The 21,294-nt window shown below is 42.3% G+C and overlaps 1 protein-coding gene across 2 annotated transcripts in view; it reads right to left on the bottom strand.

The window, feature by feature from the left end:
* The window catches only part of fras1 (Fraser extracellular matrix complex subunit 1), a 257,491-nt gene extending 236,476 nt beyond the window's left edge, over positions 1-21,015 (bottom strand). For both annotated transcript variants that reach the window (XM_030416990.1, XM_030416991.1), the window contains exons 1-2: positions 20,293-21,015; positions 15,302-15,333 (exon numbers count right to left, since the gene is read on the bottom strand). In XM_030416990.1, coding sequence (XP_030272850.1) covers positions 15,302-15,333; positions 20,293-20,380 — 120 coding nt within the window. In that variant the 5' untranslated portion in view covers positions 20,381-21,015. The remainder of the gene's footprint in view (positions 1-15,301; positions 15,334-20,292) is intronic.
* Between the last annotated feature and the right edge of the window lie 279 nt (positions 21,016-21,294).

Raw genomic sequence — 21,294 nt, 5'->3', positions numbered from 1 at the left:
ATCTGTTCACATGAGGAAGAGGAGGTGTAACTCAAAAATGAGTGTCCTCTTTTGTACCAGTTTTTAGCATTGAAAAAAATTGTTTGACTGACTTTGAAATTCTGTCCACAGATTTAGACAAAAGTTTTACAAAACTAAATGTTGTAAATGTGTAAAAAATAATGCCAACACCAGATGAAAGATATCTTAAAATCCCCATCGACTGCTAAAAATATTAATCAAAGTAGCTTAAACATTAATTAGCAGCTGTCGTCAGCTTTAGCACAGGCGTTGAAATTATCACTTTGATAGGCAAGTTTATAAATACAGCTGCAGGGACAACGGTCGATGTCTAGAGGAACAGTCTGAACAGCCAAAACAACACTGAAAAAAACGCCTTGATGTTGAGGAGTAGTGCTCCAAAATTCATGAATCCTGGTCACTGCTTTCTGATCCTGAGCTGTCACTGAAGCCAAGTGAGCACCAGCCACAATTTTAACATTTAGTTCATATGAAATGTTGGGCACACCAGTTAATTCTAACAATAAACTTCTGTAATTACGCTTTTGCATAGCTTAATGGTTAATGATTCAGGATATTAACAGTAAGCTGCAGTGAATTTGAATTAATGTGGTGTTCTGATGCGACAAAGCAAAAAAAGACACCATACAGTAATTTAGCCATTGATTATTGTATTGCTAACATGCTGAAAGGCTAATAACAAGCTAACAGGTACGGTCAGACTACCAGTCCGACAAGTGGTCCAACAAGACACATGTTACAAGGCTTACATGATAACAAGCAATATGGTTGGTTTAATGTGAAAACACATTGCTGTTATATTAATGTAGCATCTACTTCACAGTAAAATAGTGTCAGGCTACTGTAGAAACACGATATATTAGTGTGATGTTCATCTATAATATTGTGCAATAATTACAGCATACCACAGTAAATTTACTGCAATTATCAGCCAGTAATTTACTGTAAAATTACAGTCATCATTTTTAATTGCGGGTTTTCAGTCTACGTCTACGTCTTTTGATTATTTGTTCCTTCGTCAGTTAAAAGAGAGACAATATTGATGGTAAATGGACTATCAATTCTATAGCGCTTCTCCAGTCTACTGACCACTCAAAGCGCTTTACAGCACTTCATCCATTCAGACTCTGAAAGCCGAAGCAATGTGCCAACTGCTCATCAGGAGCAATTTTCAGGTTCAGTGTCTAGCTCAAGGGGGGAGCAGGGGGTTCGAACCAGCACCCTACGAATAACTGGATGACCCACTCCACCTCCTGAGCTACAGCCTCTTTGATGACTGTGGAGGTATGTTGAATTGTTAAATTGTGGTCTACATGAAGACGTAATTTCAACACATTCAATATTTCATATGAAACATCATAAATATGGAACTATATAGGCTGTGAGCTGACAACAAGAAGCTTCCAGGACATCGAAGTGGAAGCAGCTTTATACATAAATGAAAAACAAAACAATGCTCTTACTGCTGTAAACTGCATGCACAAGTGCTCAGAGCCTTACAGGAGCAGAACTTGTGAAGCAAAGTGCACAAGCTGAAGAAATAAACAGGATGCTTCCCATCTCAGACACAACTACAGGCTGCCCTATGAACACAAGATTGATCCCTGACAGTTACATTTGATATTGCAGGATTTGCTTTTACAGCAACTTTAATCCTCTACGATGTTAAAAATTGATCATTTTGGAGTCTGACTAAGCAACAATATCCACATTTCTCAGTTGATAACCAGCACTACAAATACTGGTGAAATATGGTCTAAATGAGAACTTTTACTCGACGTCTTCAAAAAGTCTGTGAAAAAAACCCTCACTGTGGAACCTTTCAAATGTGACAGACATTTTTTAGATATCTTTCAGCTGAAAAACGTTGCCTGGAAAGATGCACATGTTGAAACTTGATGTATCAGTAAAATGTTCAATGCTGACACAAGTTGTCCTCTCTTAACAACTAAAGTTAATTAATGGATTGTTTGGTAGTGTTTAGCCACTCACAGCTCTTGGGTAGGGGTTAGGGAAAGATCTCAGTCATTGGCACATTTTTAAAAAATAAAAAAGCTTGTTAACCATAATCTTTTCCTAACACTAACCAAAGTAGTTTTACTGCCTAAACCAACTTATTTTTATTCTCTCAGCATTCAGCTTGTTGCAGTTGTGACATTTCTGGCCAACTGCCTCGTACCAACAGCCAACATTGATTTGTCTTAGCCGTGACTATCTGACCGTTCCCTGACTTTAAACAAGTAGCTGTAGTTGCCTTAACTTAACCAGACCTTAACCGTAGAGGTGGCTGGTCAGGAAAGACTCATATGACTTGTTTTCTTAACTGCTACATGGTTAATTTTAGAGGGCACTGATGAAAAACTTTTTTTGTCCTATGAGAATTTGATTCAAGATGAATCGAAGTCGAAGAGGGAGAAACTCACAATGTATGAGTCATTGTGAGGAATATGTTTGGGTTTCCCGACTGCCTGCTGGATAAAACGATCAATATGCAGAGGTCAGCTTTGGGTTTCAAGAAAACATCAATGGTATTTTTTCTTGACATTTCTGACCTTCTGTAGATTAAATGATGAATCAATGAGAAAAATAACATAAACCGGTAGATATTCAGTTCAAAGTGCCTCCAAACGAAGAGATTGTGTTATTCCGTCTACTCCCTGAACCTCTTTAACTATTCACTCAGCCTGCAGTCTCTTTGGTTGTGCCTCACCTGCTTCATCAATAATCCAGACAGACACAAAGGGAAATGTGGTTGACCAGAGAGTGACTTCAGTGGGGGCAGGAGGAGGGCAACGAGGGCAGGACTGAGCATGAATCACTGCAGATGGCAGCAGACGATGGCTCCCGCTCCCGTCGTGGAAGAAGATGTGGTGAGGAGGGTAGACCCGCTCCCACCAGAACATCACTGTCCTCACACCTTTTTTCTCACTGTGGATCCTGCCAGCAAATTCAGCTGATTGGACCTCGAGTGCCATGGAAAACTTCACATGAAACTTTAAAAACCAGCACTGTTTATGAACCTGTAGCTCAGACCTCACAGGAAGATGATTGAGGGGTAGGTCGGGGGTTGGAGGAGGAAGGCTGGTGATTTCTGGTCTTTACTTATTGAGAAGAAATTTACTTAATATTCTTCCTCCTTTAGTGCTGCTTCACTACATGAATAGCTGTAGATACACTGCCTTGCTTACTGGCGCTGACGCTCTGTTTTAGCTCCTGTCTCTTTAAGGCCTCCTCCTCCTGAATACCCAGTCTGCTCTGATTGGTCAGCACACACACACCTAAGCCAGCACCGCTAACAACAACAGAGTTAGTGCTATATCAGTTCTTACATGCCAAAATAGCAGTTAGGCATTAACTATGCAAATGTGTGACAAGATGACATAGTGTGATGTCACAAAGTCACAGAATTAAAACCGGGACTGCTGACGATGCATTTCAGGAGCAGTGTTTACTGTGGGAGAGAGGAGCTTCTGTTGGTGTGGGAGAAAAGCATAGCAGGACTCCTGTAAGCAACATCTGTGAAAGAAGCAACGACTGCAATTCACTTCCACCACTTGCATTTTACAACGGCATACAATATTTATGTAGAATCACTAAATCTGGGCCTTCCTTTTGCATTTTAAGCCTCAATTTCAGGCTTTTTCCTTTGACTTTTCTGTCAAAAGATCCCCTGAATTGCAAAAGCAAGAAACATCAAAATTCATAAAAGCATAATGTCTTAATTTCTCTTGAAAATGTTTTAAAACCCAGAATGTGAAGCCAGCAGGCCCGATAACACAGTACAAAGATTTCAAGTACACTGTGAGACCTTAAAAGTCCCTCCAGCATGAATGTTGAGGACTGTTTTATGCATACGTGCATGAAGCTTAATTCACATGTCAGAGTGGCTCTAATGTTGCTCGGAGCTATTTTCTGCAGACGAGTGAGAGGACTGATTAGAACATCTTGTCTTCCAGATGACAAAGACAACGGGAAAAACTTTAATTTAAACTGCACTTCTCATCAGACACACAAGACTGATTTTTTTTCTCTTGGCAGAATGCTCCTATGATTAAATCATTCATTCAATTCAATCTCAAGAGTATCAGTTAATATCTCCAATATATAAAAATCTCCCTTGTTTGCTCTAATTCTTCTTTTAGATTCCCTCAGTCTTTTCCTACAGACGAAGGATTAATTTTTTAAGCACTTGTTCCTGCAAATGTTCTCTTTCCTCCTCCTGTATCCAAGACAGAAAACAAGAGGGAAACCCGAGGATAAAGCTGAAAAAAAAAAATGAGCCCTTTGGATAGCAGGTTTGTGATCTGCTGCGTGTGTGAACACGGCCGCCTGAGCCGACGGGGACAAAGACTTGGCTCAGTTTAACATTTCTCTGTATAAACACTTGTAGCTCCAAGAGCCTGCAGGCACAGACAGAAGGAAAAAGTAGAGCGAGAAAGACAAACCAGGGCTCAGGGGCCGCATGCTGGTATTTACAGATAAGAGGCAAACTGGCTTGAATGGCGAGCCGGGAATCAAACACTGTGAATGAAGTGAGAGACAAAAGGCCGACGACCTCCTGGACCTTCGGTGATGAAACTGTCAAAGCCACCATCGGAGGGCCCGGAGGGTCGGGGGGGGGTTAAAGTTGGAGGGGGAAGGAGGGGTAGACGAGGAAGGGGAGCAGCTAGCTTGTTTGTTTGCCCATTAGCCCAGCGACTGGGTGTTTGCCAAAGGTTGCGACGCTTCACTCAGCTCCACCACAGCTCTGCATGTCTGCTGAGAGCTGGTGGGGGAAAAAAAAAAAACGGCTTAGTTCCAGTCGGGGGAGCACGGTGAGCCTACATTTAGCCCCGGCAGCACTGCTGAGGCGTGGGACAGAGTCAGATAGAGGGTCCTCCGAGGGGTCGTTACGTGAAAGACGGAGAAAATAATCTCCAACACCCTTATTAATGCTTTAAATCAAATGAGGCCTTCTTGGACCTCATAAACGCATCTTTTTTATTCTTTCTGTAGCCTTCCAGCTTTACCTCTCTATTTAAACATACTTCCTTTTTTTGTCTAACCCCTAAGGCAGCATTAGCACTGTCCTAGTAAAATAGCCTCCTCAATCATTTCAGGGTGACTACTGCACTGGCACAGTAGGGGTCCAAACACATAAAGCTCTGGCAAAAACAAAATTGAACCTGCAGCTTAAGACATTTCTGGTAGATTACTCAGGAGCATGAAGGGCACTGAACTACAGTAACTATTTATACCTCAACTTCACAGATTGTTAAATGAGGCGTTAAAAATCCGGCCTTGCGCTGCACTGTTTTTTGCTGTCTAATAAGCCTTCACAACTCATGGATTCATTAATCAAACCAGACTTCCTGGGTCATCTTTTACACCTGCACCTGTAGCAACATGTCGGCACCAACAGTTGCATTTTTGAAAAACCCGATGCTGCTTTCCCGTCTGTACACGGCTTTGCACGACTCTCCATTAATTCTCATTTCCCTCTTTCATTCCGATCTCTCCAGCCGTGTCCAGGTACCCGCTTCTCATGGCTTTCAGATGACAAATAACCTTTTTCCCGGGCTCCATCAGCCCAATCGAACACCCTTCTCCTTCCTACATCTCTTCATCTGTAACTGCAACCACATCATCGAACTTCACACGCCGTGGAGTGTAACAGAGGTAGATCTGTGGCCCGACACCAAAAAACTTGAATTTACAACATCTAAAATCACTCACGCACATTTCTGATTAGTTCTGTTAAACACACAACTTTGTTTTTCATCTCCTACTGAAGAGAACAATGTTTTTTCTGTGCAGGGAAGGCCAAAATGAAACATTTTTCTGCGTCTTGTAGTGCCCCTTCTACATCCTGATTGTAATCTTGCCCTGTAATATTCCACTTGGTTTTAAGATTTTTGAGAGTTGTAACCTCTAGCTCCTTACTGAAATAGTCTCAATGCCTTAATGCAATCTAAACCCACCACGGTGATGGACATGAAAGTAAAGCAACACTGTTTCTATACTCCTACTTCATAAGTTTCTCCCTCGAGCAAAACAAATGGGAAACTGCTGCTCAGGCGCAAAAGTACGGCGGGATTCAAGATGCAAGATGCGGTTTAGCCTTAAAAGCATCTTGAAAAGAGCAGCCAGTGTAGGCACTTCACAGCCTCGGGCCACTTAATAATTCAGATGTGGTAGAGCCACGAATGGCAAGTCCTCAAATGATCTATTTCCGTGTCCTGGGCCACAGTGTTTCTGAAAAGCTCCTATTCTCCTGACAGCCGTGCGGCCGGCGCTCTCTTCATTATGTTGGTAACTTCAAACATCACAGTATCAGCGAAAAACCTCTCAAAGGGATAAACAGGGAGGGACGGGCTGTGCTGGGTTTGGAGCAGGGGTTAATTTGGAGAAATCAGGATTCACAATCTAACAAATAAAATGATTCAATAACCCCCCAGCTAGGTTAATATATAAAAAAAAAAAGTCTGCTGTTCAAAACAAGCCTTTTCTCTTTAACCTGACTTGAGCAGTGGCAGCGAGTTGAGGATGCAGCACGGCAAGTCCCGGACTGAACTTTCAGCGTGTCATTAAAGCTGTTTTTTTTATGTCATGTTGATGCTCAGCCGCAAACACAAGCAACCTCCGACTGAGTCGAAAGTTGGCAGGAAAACTGAGGCCACAGAATGAGACACTCTGACTGATTAATAAATATAGTCAAGATGATCAACATTTCACAGTTTCAGTATCTAAATTTGTTGGTTCAAGAACAAAATAGTCTCAGAACGATTTACTCTGACTATACAATTTTGTAAAACTCCAAAATGTCTTCTTTTAATCCACTGATATTCAATATTCAACAGGTTTTCTGTTACAATCACTTACAATCTACAAATACAAAGTCATCGCAGAGTAGAACATAAAACACAGTAATGACCATTTTCCACAGAAGAACAGAAAAATAAGTTTGTGCGTGTGTTAGTCTTCACACAACATTAGCGTCATATTGTTTTTTTTTATCTCATAATGAGTCTGAAAAACTTCAGCCTTGCACTGGGCGACCTATTCCCTTATTATCACGAACACACACAATGTAGTTCATTCTCACTCAGTCCCACACACACCCTCCTGCTGCCCCAAATACTCACCAGAGCACTAATGTGGATTAATCCACCGCCGCAAACAGTCCCCAAAAAAGCGACACTACTCCGGTCTGCCAAAAAAATAACTACAATGCGAGGCAGTTCAGAAAATGGCCGAGATTTTTCTTCAACTTTTTTAATGAAACCGTTTGATGGGAAGGTGTAATATTAACATCCGGTAGGTGAACCACACTGGAAGAGCATTTGGTTTGTTGTCTGAAAAGTTCCAAACTACGTATTTAAAGGCACTTATACTGTTACTCCAGTTTACTTTGCGGTTGCCATTCCCTTCCTCCTCTCCTGTCAGGTGACCCCTCCCGCCCAGAATTTCTACTCAGGGTGAGAGAGGAAGATGCTGAATAAGACTTCTGTCTCACAGAGGACTGAGGTGAAGCTGCGTCTCCGCTGTCAGAGATCCTCCCCTCTGTGTTAATTCTGTCCCAGGCTTACGTCCCTCACATGATGTTTTTTTCCTAACCCCTCCGTCTGCCCTTCAAGACTTTCTTCTAGTTTCAGTACTTTGTGATTTTTCCTCCCCTCGGTTCGCTCCTGTGGCCTTCAAGTGATCCTTGCGGTGCATGTCTCAACTGTCAGGGGGGACACGGGGTCCGATTTGGCTTTTCCTCTGATCACATGAGTCGTTTTGGAGCCCCACAGGAAAAACAGCGGCGTGAACACCACAGAGGAATTATCACTACAGCTTGAGCGTTAATCCACCAAGGGGCCATGGCAAAGGCAGTTCCTTCTAATATACATATTCTGTACAGATTCTGTCAGATCCTATTAGCGCTTTTAATGTCATACTTCAGCAGCGATCCCAATGAGCGCAATTTCGATGGCTATGAATACTCTTGCTGGGGATATTACCCCGTGGCACAGAGGAAGTCACTAGATATAGGTTCCTTTAAAAGAGCTTTCTGTGTATTTGCCTCCCCTGTTTGCTCGCTCCTTTTAATTGGAGTTTTAGCTGAATTTTTGCTTTCAGTCAGCATCATCAAACTCAAGTTATGAAGCGTGTGAGGCAGCAGCAGCAATCAGACACACTGCTGAAATTGTTTTTCTGACAGTGACTAGAGATGTTCTGCAAAAAAATATTTTCCTGCGAGATCACCAGGGCGCAGTGCAGTCGCACTGAAGCTGTATTTCAGGTGCAGATTCATGATAATATCAATAATAAAGACATTCATGATTTAATGATTTACATAAATCCCCAAGATGGAGATTCAACTCCTCCCTCTTGCAAGATGATGCCTTTAAGGCAATGCTGAAAACACAAATAGAGTTATTCATTGAAACAAATATTGCCTCTGTCTCATCAGTAGGCACAGTCTGGGAGGCCTTGAAAGCTTTTGTAAGGGGACAAGTTATTCAATTCTCATCACACAAGAAAAAACAAAACACAAGTAAGATGCAGACTTGGAGAGGTAAGTGGGAGAGGCAGAAGACAAATGAAAGCAGAGCTATTCCCCACACAACTTAAAGACGGTCACGCAGCTTTAATATGAATATAATTGGATAATATCACAGAAGGTCAAGTTTGGACTTTTTAGAGCAAGACAAAGGTATTTCGAACTCTAGATAAAGCCGGGAAACTCTTAGCACGTTATATTAAGCAACAGGAATCTAGGGCTATGATAACTGCTGTCCAGTCTCAAGTCTTGTGACAAAATCGTCAGCCATAAATTAGGCTTTTAGAAATTTTTACATGGAACTGTACACCTCCACATCGTCTTACCAAAAAGAGGACATTCTTTAATCTTTGGTAAGGTTAGACCTCCCGGCTTTGAATCTAGATCATCATGAGATGCTTGACGCTGCAATCATGGCCGAAAAAATAAAGGAAGTCAATTGAACAATGCGGTCTGGTAATTCACCAGGACCCGACAGGCTGACGGCAGAATTTTATAAGTGCTTTTTGGATGAGCTCACTCCACTCTTGTTACAAATGTATAATGAAGCTTTTGAAAGAGGAGTGTTACCCCTCACTTTGTCTCAGGCTCTAATATCTCTGATCTTAAAGAAAGGCAAAGAGCCCACAGATTGTAAAAGCTATCGCCCAATTTCTTTAATATTAATAGACACTAAAATATTTTCCAAAATCCTTGCAGGTTGTCTCAGTAGTGTTATAACTACGCTAATACGTGCAGATCAGGTTTATATGTAATAAATTTGCCTCAGATAACATTCGACGTCTGATTATTGTTATGTGGGTGATTAGGAACGACAACACACCTGCACCAGCCATCTCACTCGATGCTAAACAAGCATTTGATTGCATAGAGTGGCAATACCTTTTTCAAGTGCTGGAGATTTATGGTTTTGGGCAGACGTTTCTAAAGTGGGTGAAACTGTTATATAGTGAGCCTCAAGCAGCTGTACAAACTAATGGCATAATTTCTTCACATTTCAGGCTAGGTCGTGGGACCCAACAAGGCTCACCTCTCTCCCCATTACTGTTTTGTTTAGCATTGGAACCTTCAGCCGCAGCAATTCGCAAAGACCCTAATATCCATGGAGCCCCTATTGCGAGGATCACACACAAACTTATGCTATATGCTGATGATATTTCAATGTTCATTACGGACCCAGGGGGCTGTCACGGAAATGAGGCTGGAGGTGGTATGGGTGCAATGCAGGGATCTGTTTACTGGAAAACTACCCCAACCTCACATTGGACAATGAATGAACACGCAGCAGTGTTTTGATAGTCTCCTGGTAAGACTGCCTAACATTTCGTGCATGAACTTTCTTGTCAAGGACTGTCTATTTTATTTTTTATATTGTGTAAATTTTTTTTCTTTAAATATAATTTTATATATTATTATTTTCCTTATTATTTTATTTTAGTGTCTTCACTCTGATATTTCATTATCAACAGTTGTGTATCTTAATTTTGCCTTTGTTTGTTTGTTGTAAAAATTCAAACTCAATAAAATGTAAGTCATAAAAAAGAAAATGATTTACATCATCATCAACAGCTTTACTGAATTTGCTTTGCAACTTTGTTTTGCTGTTGAAAGTGTCCTTAGTTCAAGTAAAACAGTTTTTGTAAAATACCTGTTTCTGTCTGTTAAATGCTTCTGAGGGCACCTCTAACCGAGCTTCGGTCAAATATTTAACCATTGTTCTACATCAGCGCTTCAGGTATGCTAATGCGGTTATCTATAGTAACAGCACTAAAGCTGCACGCTACGTTAACAGTTAACTCTCACTAATAAAACTAAACTAATCACGTGTTAAACTGACAACAGACACACTTTAAAAAATTGAGGACTAAGTGGTCACGGTTTAAGGTCGGGTTATGCCTGAACGCCAGGCAAGAATTAAAAGTGTTAACGGTTGTTCTGAGCGCCCTTGAAGGCAGATTAAGCTGGCCGTCGTGTATTTCGGGGGAGTTTTAGCCTTAATTGATAGGAGGCCACTGGGAGCTGAAAGCAAATATGGAAAGAGAATCAAAGATGGGTGAGATGCCAGCATTTTAAACCCTGTGGACCACCATGACTCCCCTTATCTATTAGTGTCACGATCAGGACACCTCTTCATGTAGTGTCCTTTACACGTCCAGAAATAGAGTCTGGCATGAATTTGTGGTTTGGGATTGGTATTACTTTGTGCAAGAGAAGAAGAATTAGAAGAAAACTCCGTCTTTCAGTATCATGTGACAGCTGTTGCGGCCAATGGAAATGATATATGATTATTTGTTCAACAGAACAATCAGCCATTAACAAACTATAAAGGACGAACACAAACCAGGACTACAACCCGAGACACTCCAGAGGGACTACAGTGTTTCAAAAAGATAAAATAATTAAAATGCATTACCTTTTAATGGTTCATCCTATTGTAAACACTACACATGTGTGCATGTTGGACATGAGGTCATAAGCTCATAAGTCAACTACTACTCATTTCACTGAGCGGAATAAAAACAGTATTGCTCTACTTCTTTGTATTCAGAGTTAAACTTTGGGCTTCTCAGCGTTCATCATGGGAGAAAAATGTTGCTGAATCAGGAGTAAAAGTGTCAGGATTGGGATCAAATAAGAAGAATTGGGACCAGTCAGGACAGGAGTAGGAGTTGGTGTCAACAAATTATATTGCAAACAAGTGAACTCAGAGTCGGTGTTACTGAGGTGTTCGGACTGCCACCACTGCAATAAACCACTGCTCCACCTCTGATAAATCCCAGCTCTGCCTTTTGTTAACAGTGGCATTACAGCCCCGGACCTCTGTCTTGATAGTGCTATTCCTGAGGTGCCCTACATTTTGATTCCTACAGAAACGGCGCCTTGCAATGGCAGGAATTCAAGCCTTGAGGGGCAGGTGATATATTTGGACATGGTGCTGCATGTTGCCGAGCCCTGCTGTCCTTCACTGCGGGCTATATATGCTGTATTTCAGCAGCATGTCAGGCCCGGTGGCACACTGCACCACTGCAATAAGTTTTGAGTTATTTCAATCTGTCAGTACGCATGTAGAACTCATTACCCACAATTCCTTCAGTTTTATGGTGCACAGCAGGAGGAGCATATAGAATCATTAACTCAGTGCTTGAGAACATGTTTTGCACTTTTTTATTTTATTGCATTTTTCTGACAGCTGCCTCTAAATGCTTAACAGAAAAAATACAACAAAAACGGCAAAAAGTTGCACTTTAGTTTCATGTAAACTGAGCCCACCATCAGCCATCATGGGCTAAGCCCTTGCTCAGTCTTGTTCCTCTATCACCTGCACTTCAAGTAAAGGATTTGAGATCTTCCTTCTCCAATAGCAGCCATGTTTAGTACGTGATGTAACTGCCCTGGCTGACAAGGTTGGGATGTTTAGGATGACCTGAGGGTGATGTCACCGAAGACCTTTGTTTATACCCACGAGTTACAGGCTCCTCTGAGCACAGCCCTCTGTGGGTCTGATCTGTTTCATCAGGTTACAGGGCCGGAGACGGGAGACAGCTGACTGGTGAAAGATTTAGTGCAGATGTGGAACATCAGCCAGACGCTGTCTTCCCTGGCCCCTCCAACTTGTCAGCGGGAACTGAGCCGATGAGACGGTCTGATCAATCTATCCGTGGGAACTGGGCTCTTCTTCGTGGGAAAATGTGCATACCTGCTCTTCAGTGTCTGTATCACACTTATTTAATCCATCGCACAAAGGTAGCAATCACCAGTGCTTTGATCAATGTGGTGTTTGAGGTCCAGAACAAGAGCTTTGTTTTGTTCAATTCCGAAAATGTGATGAACATAACATAAAAAAAAAGGTTAGTCTAGGCAGAAAAATAAAATTATCCATTAGAATCCGCACTGATGATGAACAGCTTTTTTAAAGAAAAACTAACACTAGATTCAGTTGTTTATCTCCATGTAGTCTTGCTCAGAGCCTCCATCGTGCAGTATAGAGAGCCGGCACTATGCAAATATTAAGAATCCTATTCCAACTTGGCTGTAGTTTGACGTTCTGTTTTAGGAAGCTGCAACAGCTAATTAATCGTCCGAGCATTTAAAGACCTCACTGCTGGATGATTTGACAGATATCTGGCGTATCAGACATTCTGATTGGCTGCCTGGGAGTTTTAAAAGTTCCCCAACTCGTTGTCCCATATGGCTGCTGTCAAAAGATCCATTATTAACTTCCTTGCATTAGTATCGAGTCGTGTCTGTAGTCTTGACAGAGGCTGTGAAACAGACAGGCCATATCGTCCTTAAGCTCCAAGCCATCTGTGAGTCAATATTTTCTTTTCTTGTCAATCACATTTTAATCTACGTGACGAGGTTACTCAGGTAATCTGAGAATGTGTTTACACTCACAGTAGTGACCTGGTTAATGTAAATTTGCATATATATGCAGCAGTTCAGTAATCTGCTTTAATTCTCAGAGCATGCCCTACTGATTTTAGCTGTAAGAGTGACAGAAAACGTGTTGTTGTGCCGTTCCGCTGTTACTTTTAGTGTTTGGAGTCTTTTGTCATCCAAATGAGTTCATGTAAAAAGCCAATTAGCCAAGAAATCAGCATTCTGCAGGAGAAATCTATCTGGGGGATATCAGGATTCTCTAATCCCTGTTTTCTCACTGACATGATGTTAAAGAAATCAGTTTACTGGAGAAACTGCTGTGCATGTTCACTGACTGACTGGGCATACAGCTGGGAGGATCCTTGTCTGCATTCAGTGCTCACACTGAATGTATTCAGGGTTCTTAGACGCAGCAGAGAAGTGTAGAGAGGCGTTGACAGAATAATTTGGTTATTTTCAGGTCTGGAAACATTTGAGAATTGCTGGAGAAACCTTAGAAAAGTATAGGAAAATGCTGTTTTACTGCAGTTTAAAATGCCTGTCATCTCTCGCATATAATTGGGCCTTCGTGTCCTTTTCAATTGAGCTCTGTAAAAATGATCAGAACGATCTTTGTTCATGGATTGACAGATATTTAATTGGCATAGATCAAGCGGAACATGAAACCTAATTATATAAAGAAATTCAAGTTTGGAAAAGGAAGAAAGAGGACACTGATCATGTGTGAGAAGGCTGTTTTGCTCCCCTGATTATTTTCACAGCAGACCTAAACCACACAGAGAGGCCTCTGGGCTCTTATTGAGACCTGCACTTTAATCTGCATGTGTCTTTATTTTCCATTTGTTCCTATCTGCCCACCACTCCAGGTGTTGGGGGGGAAGTTCTTCACTTTGAACTCCAGAAGGGCTTTTTTCCCGACTGTGTTCGAACATGCCGGAATGTCCCACCTGTCTCCCTGCCCTCTCCTTTTTCCCACAAACCCCCCTCCTTTCCCTTGGCCTCCACCACCACTCCTCTTCCCTCCTTTAAACACTGCCTGTACCACCTCTGCCTTTACATCCCTCGCTCCAACAATTATCCAGCTTCAAAGCCGGGGGAAAAAGTAACACGGAGAGGCAGGATGTGTTCCTGTGCATTTACAAGGATTGAAGGTAGTTGTAGGTATGTTTTTGCTCGCTCGTTTGAGCTTTACTGTAATTATGCTGATACCACAGCAGGAGCGAAGCAGGGGTTCGTCATTATTCCGCCTGGGAACCGCAAGTCTACCGCTTAGAACCATGTTTAAGGCTTTTTAAGAAAGATTACCAGTTGTCGCAAGACACAAGTGATGGTTTGCTGAAGCGCACAGCAGAAGATGTAATTTCTTTAAACTTGATCGGTTTGACCGATGAAAGGAGATTAAAGGAGGTCTCAAACTGCTGTGTGATTCGTCTTTTACACTTCTCAGGGTGGATAGTCTGAAGTCTGATGCAAAGACCCTCCACTTAAATCTGGCTTACATATTACAGCCAACACACTTCTTCTTTGGTAGGGACGTTCTTAATTATCTATTGACAAAAAGTTGAACTAGCCAAATACATTTATGCTCAAAGACAGTTGATATCAAACGGTAAGCCATAAGCAAACTGTGGCAGTGAGTTGTGGTATGTAATGGCATCCTACTATGACAGTTATTTTTGTGTCAAACTTTTGTCAGTTCAAATCTAAAGTGCAAATGCTTGAAGGTGGGCAAGCCTCGGCTGCCTCCGCAGAGGAACCAAATGACTCCTCGTCTATCATTGCCTCAAGCGGAACACGACAACTTTAAACATTCAAATAAGTCGCAGGACAGGATATGAAGATCCAGCAGCAGGGTTTAAAGAATATAAAACAAAAGCATGTCTCAGAGCGAAAACCTTGACTGTTCGCCAAAACCCAGCGGGAACCGCTGGATTGAAGCTCATCAGAAAACTTCTGTCTAACTTTGAAAAGAGCCCAACCTTCAATCGGCAGAGCAGCGGGAGTCAGCTGCTCTTCTTTTAGCAGCCGGGCCCGCTGCCGTGCTGCAACATGCTCTCTCAATGCCATTATCATCCACAAAGTCAGAATGAGGCATGCATTATAGATGAGACACATCTTCTCAGCTAAATCGCAGACAACAGAGGATGTGCAGCAATCCCAACTGATAATACATTCGCCTTTTACCACCTATCTCCCCGCATACACACACTTAACAGCTTCAGCTGTCAGTCATACTAGCCTCATAATGTCCCCTGTGAATTATACATGAGCATTCCCATTAGGCTTTACAAACAGACACAGGATCCTACTTCTGTGAGCGGACCGGTGATACTACAGAGATCAAATAGGATTTGAGAGACTGGGTGCACCTACCGCATGCAGCGATCCCTCGTAGACACAAGCTCCTGGGATGACGGACAAGGGAGAGAAAGAAAGATAGCATTAGACACCAGTCAAGATTACACCTTTGGTATTATCAATAGCCTGTGTCATAAAGCTGTTTTTTGTCAGAGATTATGTAAATCTGTCAGTGTAATTCCTGCAATTTAAAAAGCAGGTCAACTTCATGAAAGATTAGAAATCAATTCCCTTCAATCTCCCGGATGTGAGGTCCAGTAGGCCTTTAGTGTCAAGTATGTCGCTGCGTACTGTCAGATGTGAGGTGGATAAAAATAATTCTGAATCCAAATGAGAGAATCCAGGAAAATATAGGCTACATAAAATCAGACGGCGTTGATGCTTAACCATGAAGTCACAGGTCTGATGCTACAGGAATTCAGACGTCACTGACACATTCGTGATCACAGATGAGGTCAAAATGACGTTAGCTTGATTTAGATTTATTCTGTCCAATGTATGATCAATAATGCCAAAATAGTACAATGGTTTTAGTCATGATAGCAAAATATAGCGTGTACGCTCCGTCCCGACGCTCAGCGCTCATTTTAAGTGATTTGCAGGTGCAGCTTAGTTTTTCTCACTGATGGAACCTGTGTTCCAGTCAAATTGTTTAAAATGCACCACTCACTTTAGTTATTTATGTAATTAGTCTATCTTATGGCCTTCTCTGTTTTCATGCGGAATATGAATAATCTTCCAGTCCACTTCTGGGCATTTTGGACACCCAGTCCCACACTCAGTTAGTCAAACTCATACTTGGTTAGTTAATGTTAAACCATACGTTGTTTAGCTCAACGAAGCTGGAGCTAATCAATGTTGAGCTGAGCCTGACAAAGTCCAGCTTAAACTGATGAACGTTAAGCCCTTTTGAACACATATGCAAATGTACTTGTAACACAAATTTACCAAGATAACTTGATTTCACAAAAGCAACACACACTCAGGCTGCTTTCTGCTGGACCATGGCCCCCCTGGGAACATCTCTCTGTCTGTCACTCATCACTGCCATCTCAATCGTCATACCCTGGGCTCCCATGGATCACTGCTCTCTTATGTTTTACCATCTCCTACATCTTCTGTACATTTTAATCCTTTTTGATTCCAACGTTTTTGTTTCATTGCTAATTATCTTGTGTGGCCTGTCCTCTTCCAGGTCACCACAGTGGATCAGAGTGGAGATCGAGTGGCACCACTTGGCGATGCCTCAGCCTGCTCAGTCGGCTCCTGGATCCACACACTTCACATATATTTGATATCATTTCTTTGTATCAGCTATTCTTTCCTACTTAGAATTCAGTTTTGTATCTCTTGTTTAAATGAGCATTGATCCACAATCAGTACAGCATGACCTGTTGCCATTGGGGCTTAAAGCCAGGAAATGTGCAACCTTTAGACCAAAATAGCAGGACACTGATGATTATCTCTGCTCAATTTGAAGGTTAAATGTTAGGAAAACACAGACAGAGGGATGGACACGTGCTTCGGCCCAGCCTGAGGTGTGTGAGCCTCACAAAACCAGACTGGAGAAAAGTGAGACATCTCAGGGGGGAGAAGTACAGCGAGAGGTAAACGTTTACCATAATGGTCCAGGTCCACAAAACAGGAGTAAAGTTACAGTTGGATTCTCACACAAGATGCCCTGGAGCGAGTCAGTGTATGATGCTGCTTCATGCTGCTGTCTCTTTATCTCTCTGCATGAGAGACAGAGTGAGCTGCGAAGTATAATCTGGCAGTTAAATCGGTTTGTGGCAGATAAACAGAAGTGGTTTTTACACGGCAGTTCTGCTGCTAAAGAAAACAGTTTACTGAAAATCCAATTAGCATTTCAGAATTAAGCAGTTGTTAGTCGGTTTTTGATGCTGTGGCGCTAGTTAACATATCAAAGATTAGTGAGTGTCATTTCATCACACTGAAATGAGAGTGAGTATGAATGTAACCAAGGTTGCAGATGTTTAAAAAGATGGATTTTATTTGATTTTCTTTATGGAAATATGCACCTACCTCCTCCCAAGGTGAATGGAAATCATTGGCAGTTCGGGTGAAGAATTTAGGCTCCAGGCCCACATTTAGTGTTGCTGCAGTTTTGAACATATTGTGATTGAAATTGGCTAACTGGGCAAAAAATTGAGGTAATTTTCTTTGGGCTCAAATAGGTTACTTCAAATCTGTATTCATTCAATGTGGAATTACACCCGAGGAGGCCAGAGGCATTGTTGCTGTTTCCAGCTGTCAGTTTTACTTTAAATCCACTATCAGTGAGTAAAACCACAAGCTTGAAACTGCAACTGTGCTTCCGTCCTTTTTTGGAGTAGCTCTACTCTTACTCCGCATATCCCTTTATGTTTTGACTATGACATAACTCAGGGGGAGGAAATAACCAGAAAAATTCTAAAAATGTATAAATTCTGAATGGAGGTTGGGTATGAGGTGGAGGATCACCGAGGACTATGGAGACCTGTCACTAGACCTGACACATGTTGCACATATTTAAGCCAATTTTCACAATATGATTCTTAATTTTTAAAAATTCCCGAGCTATCAAGACTGACTTCTTGTGATCAAGCCTCATCTGCTGAGGATAATTATGGTCAAAGAGAGTTTCGTCATGGAGTTCCTCCTCTAAGCCTTGATGGGAATAGATATCAAAGAGCATCACAGATATGAGAAAATGCAAAGGCCCATCTACAGATTTTACCACCATTCTTAATTCAGGGCATTAGACAATGAAAATGTAAAGGCGGTATCTGGAGATGACGAGATTTTGAAACACTCGAGACGAGATGTCGCGTGAAAATATGGAGAGAAAGATGAGAAAACCTCCCCCCTGCTGCCTCTCTCAGCCTGATCAGGACTCTGTTATATCAGAGAAACTTCATTCGATCGGATATTTTAATGAGGATTGTTGCTTGAATTACCCATCAAGTGTTTGACTGTTTGTTATGCTGGGAAAGTGACACATCACCTGTTTTTTTTTCGTTATATTTGCATCCCAGAAAGTGCTAATTTGGCGATTTACAGGTGAAAATACAAATTTAAAGTAAAGTTTTACTGTTTCTGTGATTCTATTTGAACTTCTATGAGCTTTGCATTGAAATATAGGCATTCAAATACCGTTTTAACAGCAATTTTATGTTTCCTGGACATTTAAAAGACCTTGTTTAGCTTTAACTGGAAGTCAGAGACATATTCTGACCTGCGTATCTCCAAATCAATGCTTCATGGAAAAGAAGCCCAGTCAGAATTTCAAGTGGACTCATGCTGAAATAAGTTGAGTTACTTGCATCGAAAATACAGCATCCTGCTTCTCATTATCACCCAAACACAATGTCCTCGGTGAGTGAGACTATAATGTGGCTGGGTCAGGAATAATAAGCAGGCAGATGTGCGGGGCCACCTTCCACAGTCCGCGAAATGTGACTTGCCTCTCCACAAAGTCCTCTCTGAATCTCATCATCCATTCAGTCTCGCGGAGCAGGACTTAATGTCGATAACATTTCAACTTTTATAACCATCTTGCTCCTGCTTGCCAACGCCAACTTGCCCTCTTCTCCGCGGAAAAGGAGGCGAAGGAGTATCTTGCTTTATGAAAGTTTGAATTGTATTGACGCATGTGCTGCCAAGCAGATTGGACGCATGCCGAGATGAAGAGCAGATGCTAATGGTCTGGAGTTAAATTCGGCTGCTGCACGTAAGCAGAGAAACTCTCACGTCTTTCCAGATTTCATAATGGCTCTCCCCCGCTGTTATATTAACAAGACTGAGTCTGATTTGAGGGATGGAGGGAAAGCTTGAACCGGTCAGCTCAGTAGCAGCCGAACAGACCTGCTTTGGATTCTGCTCCTGACAGTCTTGTGCATCATAGCTCCTCTGATGGGAATACTGTAGCCCTGCATGGGCAGACGTTTTAGATTTGATGCAGAGTTATGAATATTTAAAAGGCACAGAGGCCCTCGGACGGGATCGGATCCAAAGATGTGCGTGGGGACCTCTTGCAACATAAAGATGTACAACAACCACAGACAACAGGTTGACTTCACGTGATGCTTTTCTCTCCAATGACGGCGCGAGAATCAACGGATCAATCACTCACCTGGGAGATCATTCTGCTCGATAATGAGCTTAAATGTGTTATGAACTTCCTGAACTTCTTCCAGCTTTCATGTTCTTTGCATTAGATTTATCCAACTGACTTTGAAGTACATCTTCACTGAGGACTGGTTTAGTGATTTGCACATGAAGAGATGTGAAGACTTCGTGTTAAATCTAAAAAATAAATCGGTGTCCAGCAGATTCTGACTCATTCACATTGAAATCTTTAGCTTTTATTCCAATCCAACACATTATATGAATGCTAATCATTTTATTCTAGGGATTGAAACACGTTCAGACTTTTCGCAATCCAACCAATCTGAGTATGGGTGCTGTTTTCTCAGCATCAAACGGTGAAATCTTCTGTGAATACTTCCCCAGGTGGGGGGCTCTGATTCTGAAATCCTTCCAAATGATCATGTGTTTGATTTAAAGAGCTTACTTTAAATTCACTCTAAACTTTACACAGCCTGAAGTTGGGAAGTTGGCACACAGTTAAATCTCTGCCCTCATCCCTGGGAAAACAACAACCTGCTGAGGGGTCCCAAAGCAGGGTCCTGATCCTCTCCAGGAGTCCTTGCAGGAGCTCCAGGACGTCCTTGGCAACTCGATGAATAAGTTACATTCACTCAATAGAAATGGGTACAATTCTACAAATCTGGCCACAACTTTTACCTAAAAACAGAATTTCCATGTGTGGCCTGGACAGATTTATGCTGAAAAAGTAGCTGATAAGGAGCTAAATCTGATTCAATTTGGAGTTTGAGGCTCTGATGTGAGTGCGCACGGTGGTCTGATAACCCCTGACCTACATAACAACCCAGGCAACCGGTTTGATTAAAAGGAAAAAAGAGAGAGAGGTCAAAAATACCCACCATGTAGCCCACGGGGCACGGTGAGGATCCCAGCCAGAGCGCCAACAAATATCCACCATCCACCCATGGTCGCAGCCAAAAAGGGCATTAAATCCAAATCCAGTCAGAGAAGGGGAAAACGCGCGGAGTGTTTGTGTTTCTCTCTCTCTAGCTCAAATGAAGACAGTTCTCACTGTGCATTATTGATGTCCATGTTCAGAGAGAACAACCAGGACGGATCCAGGAATCTTTTTTCTTTTCTTTTTTTTTTAAAGGGGAGCGGAGAGACGGAGTGCACCGGGTCCGACTCCTGAGCGCTGCGCTCCGGGCAGGAATGCGGCACAGTCCCGAACCTGGAGAAGTATCCACCTCCTCCTCCTACTCCTACTCCCTCTCCTCCGCCTGCTCGCCGCTCTGCCGGGTCGGACACTAAACTCCGCCAAAAAAATACAAAATAAAATCACCAGACGCGAGGTGACTGTGTCTTCTCCCCCAGCAGCAGAAGCGGCAGCCGGGACGCTTTTTAAAAGCCGAGGCGCATGACGACGAGAGGCGGGGAAGCGGTCGGACTTTTCAGCGCTCCTGCAACGAAGGTTGCGCGGTGTTTGAAGTCACTTCTTGAGGGTGCAGCGGTCTTCTCGTCCTCCCGGCGCCCCTCACTCTCTCCTCTACTTCTTTTTCTTCTACTCTTTCTTGTTCGTCCTCCCCTCCTCTCTCCAGGAGGACGTCCCACCTCTCCTCTGCTCCCCCCACCACCACCACCTCGCAGACATCGTAATCTCACATGATGGGGACTAAAACATGAGGGAGAAGTTGTTTTATGGAGGGAAGTTTTGGGTGATGGGTTGATCGGTTTTAATCCCACGAGGTTTACAACATGATATGATTCTTCTGGTGTGTTTATAGCGATCTGAAAGGTGCACCATGTGGCTTTTAATCAGAAGAGACAGATTTTCACTGACAAACTGAATAAACAAACTTAACTTAAAGGGGCACTATGTAGTTTTGGAGTAGAAATTCAAA

The sequence above is a fragment of the Sparus aurata genome, chromosome 5, assembly GCF_900880675.1.
Source record: "Sparus aurata chromosome 5, fSpaAur1.1, whole genome shotgun sequence".
Taxonomy (NCBI): domain Eukaryota; kingdom Metazoa; phylum Chordata; class Actinopteri; order Spariformes; family Sparidae; genus Sparus; species Sparus aurata.
The sequence above is the reverse complement of the archived record's forward strand: the minus strand, read 5'-3'. Positions and strand labels throughout refer to the sequence as shown.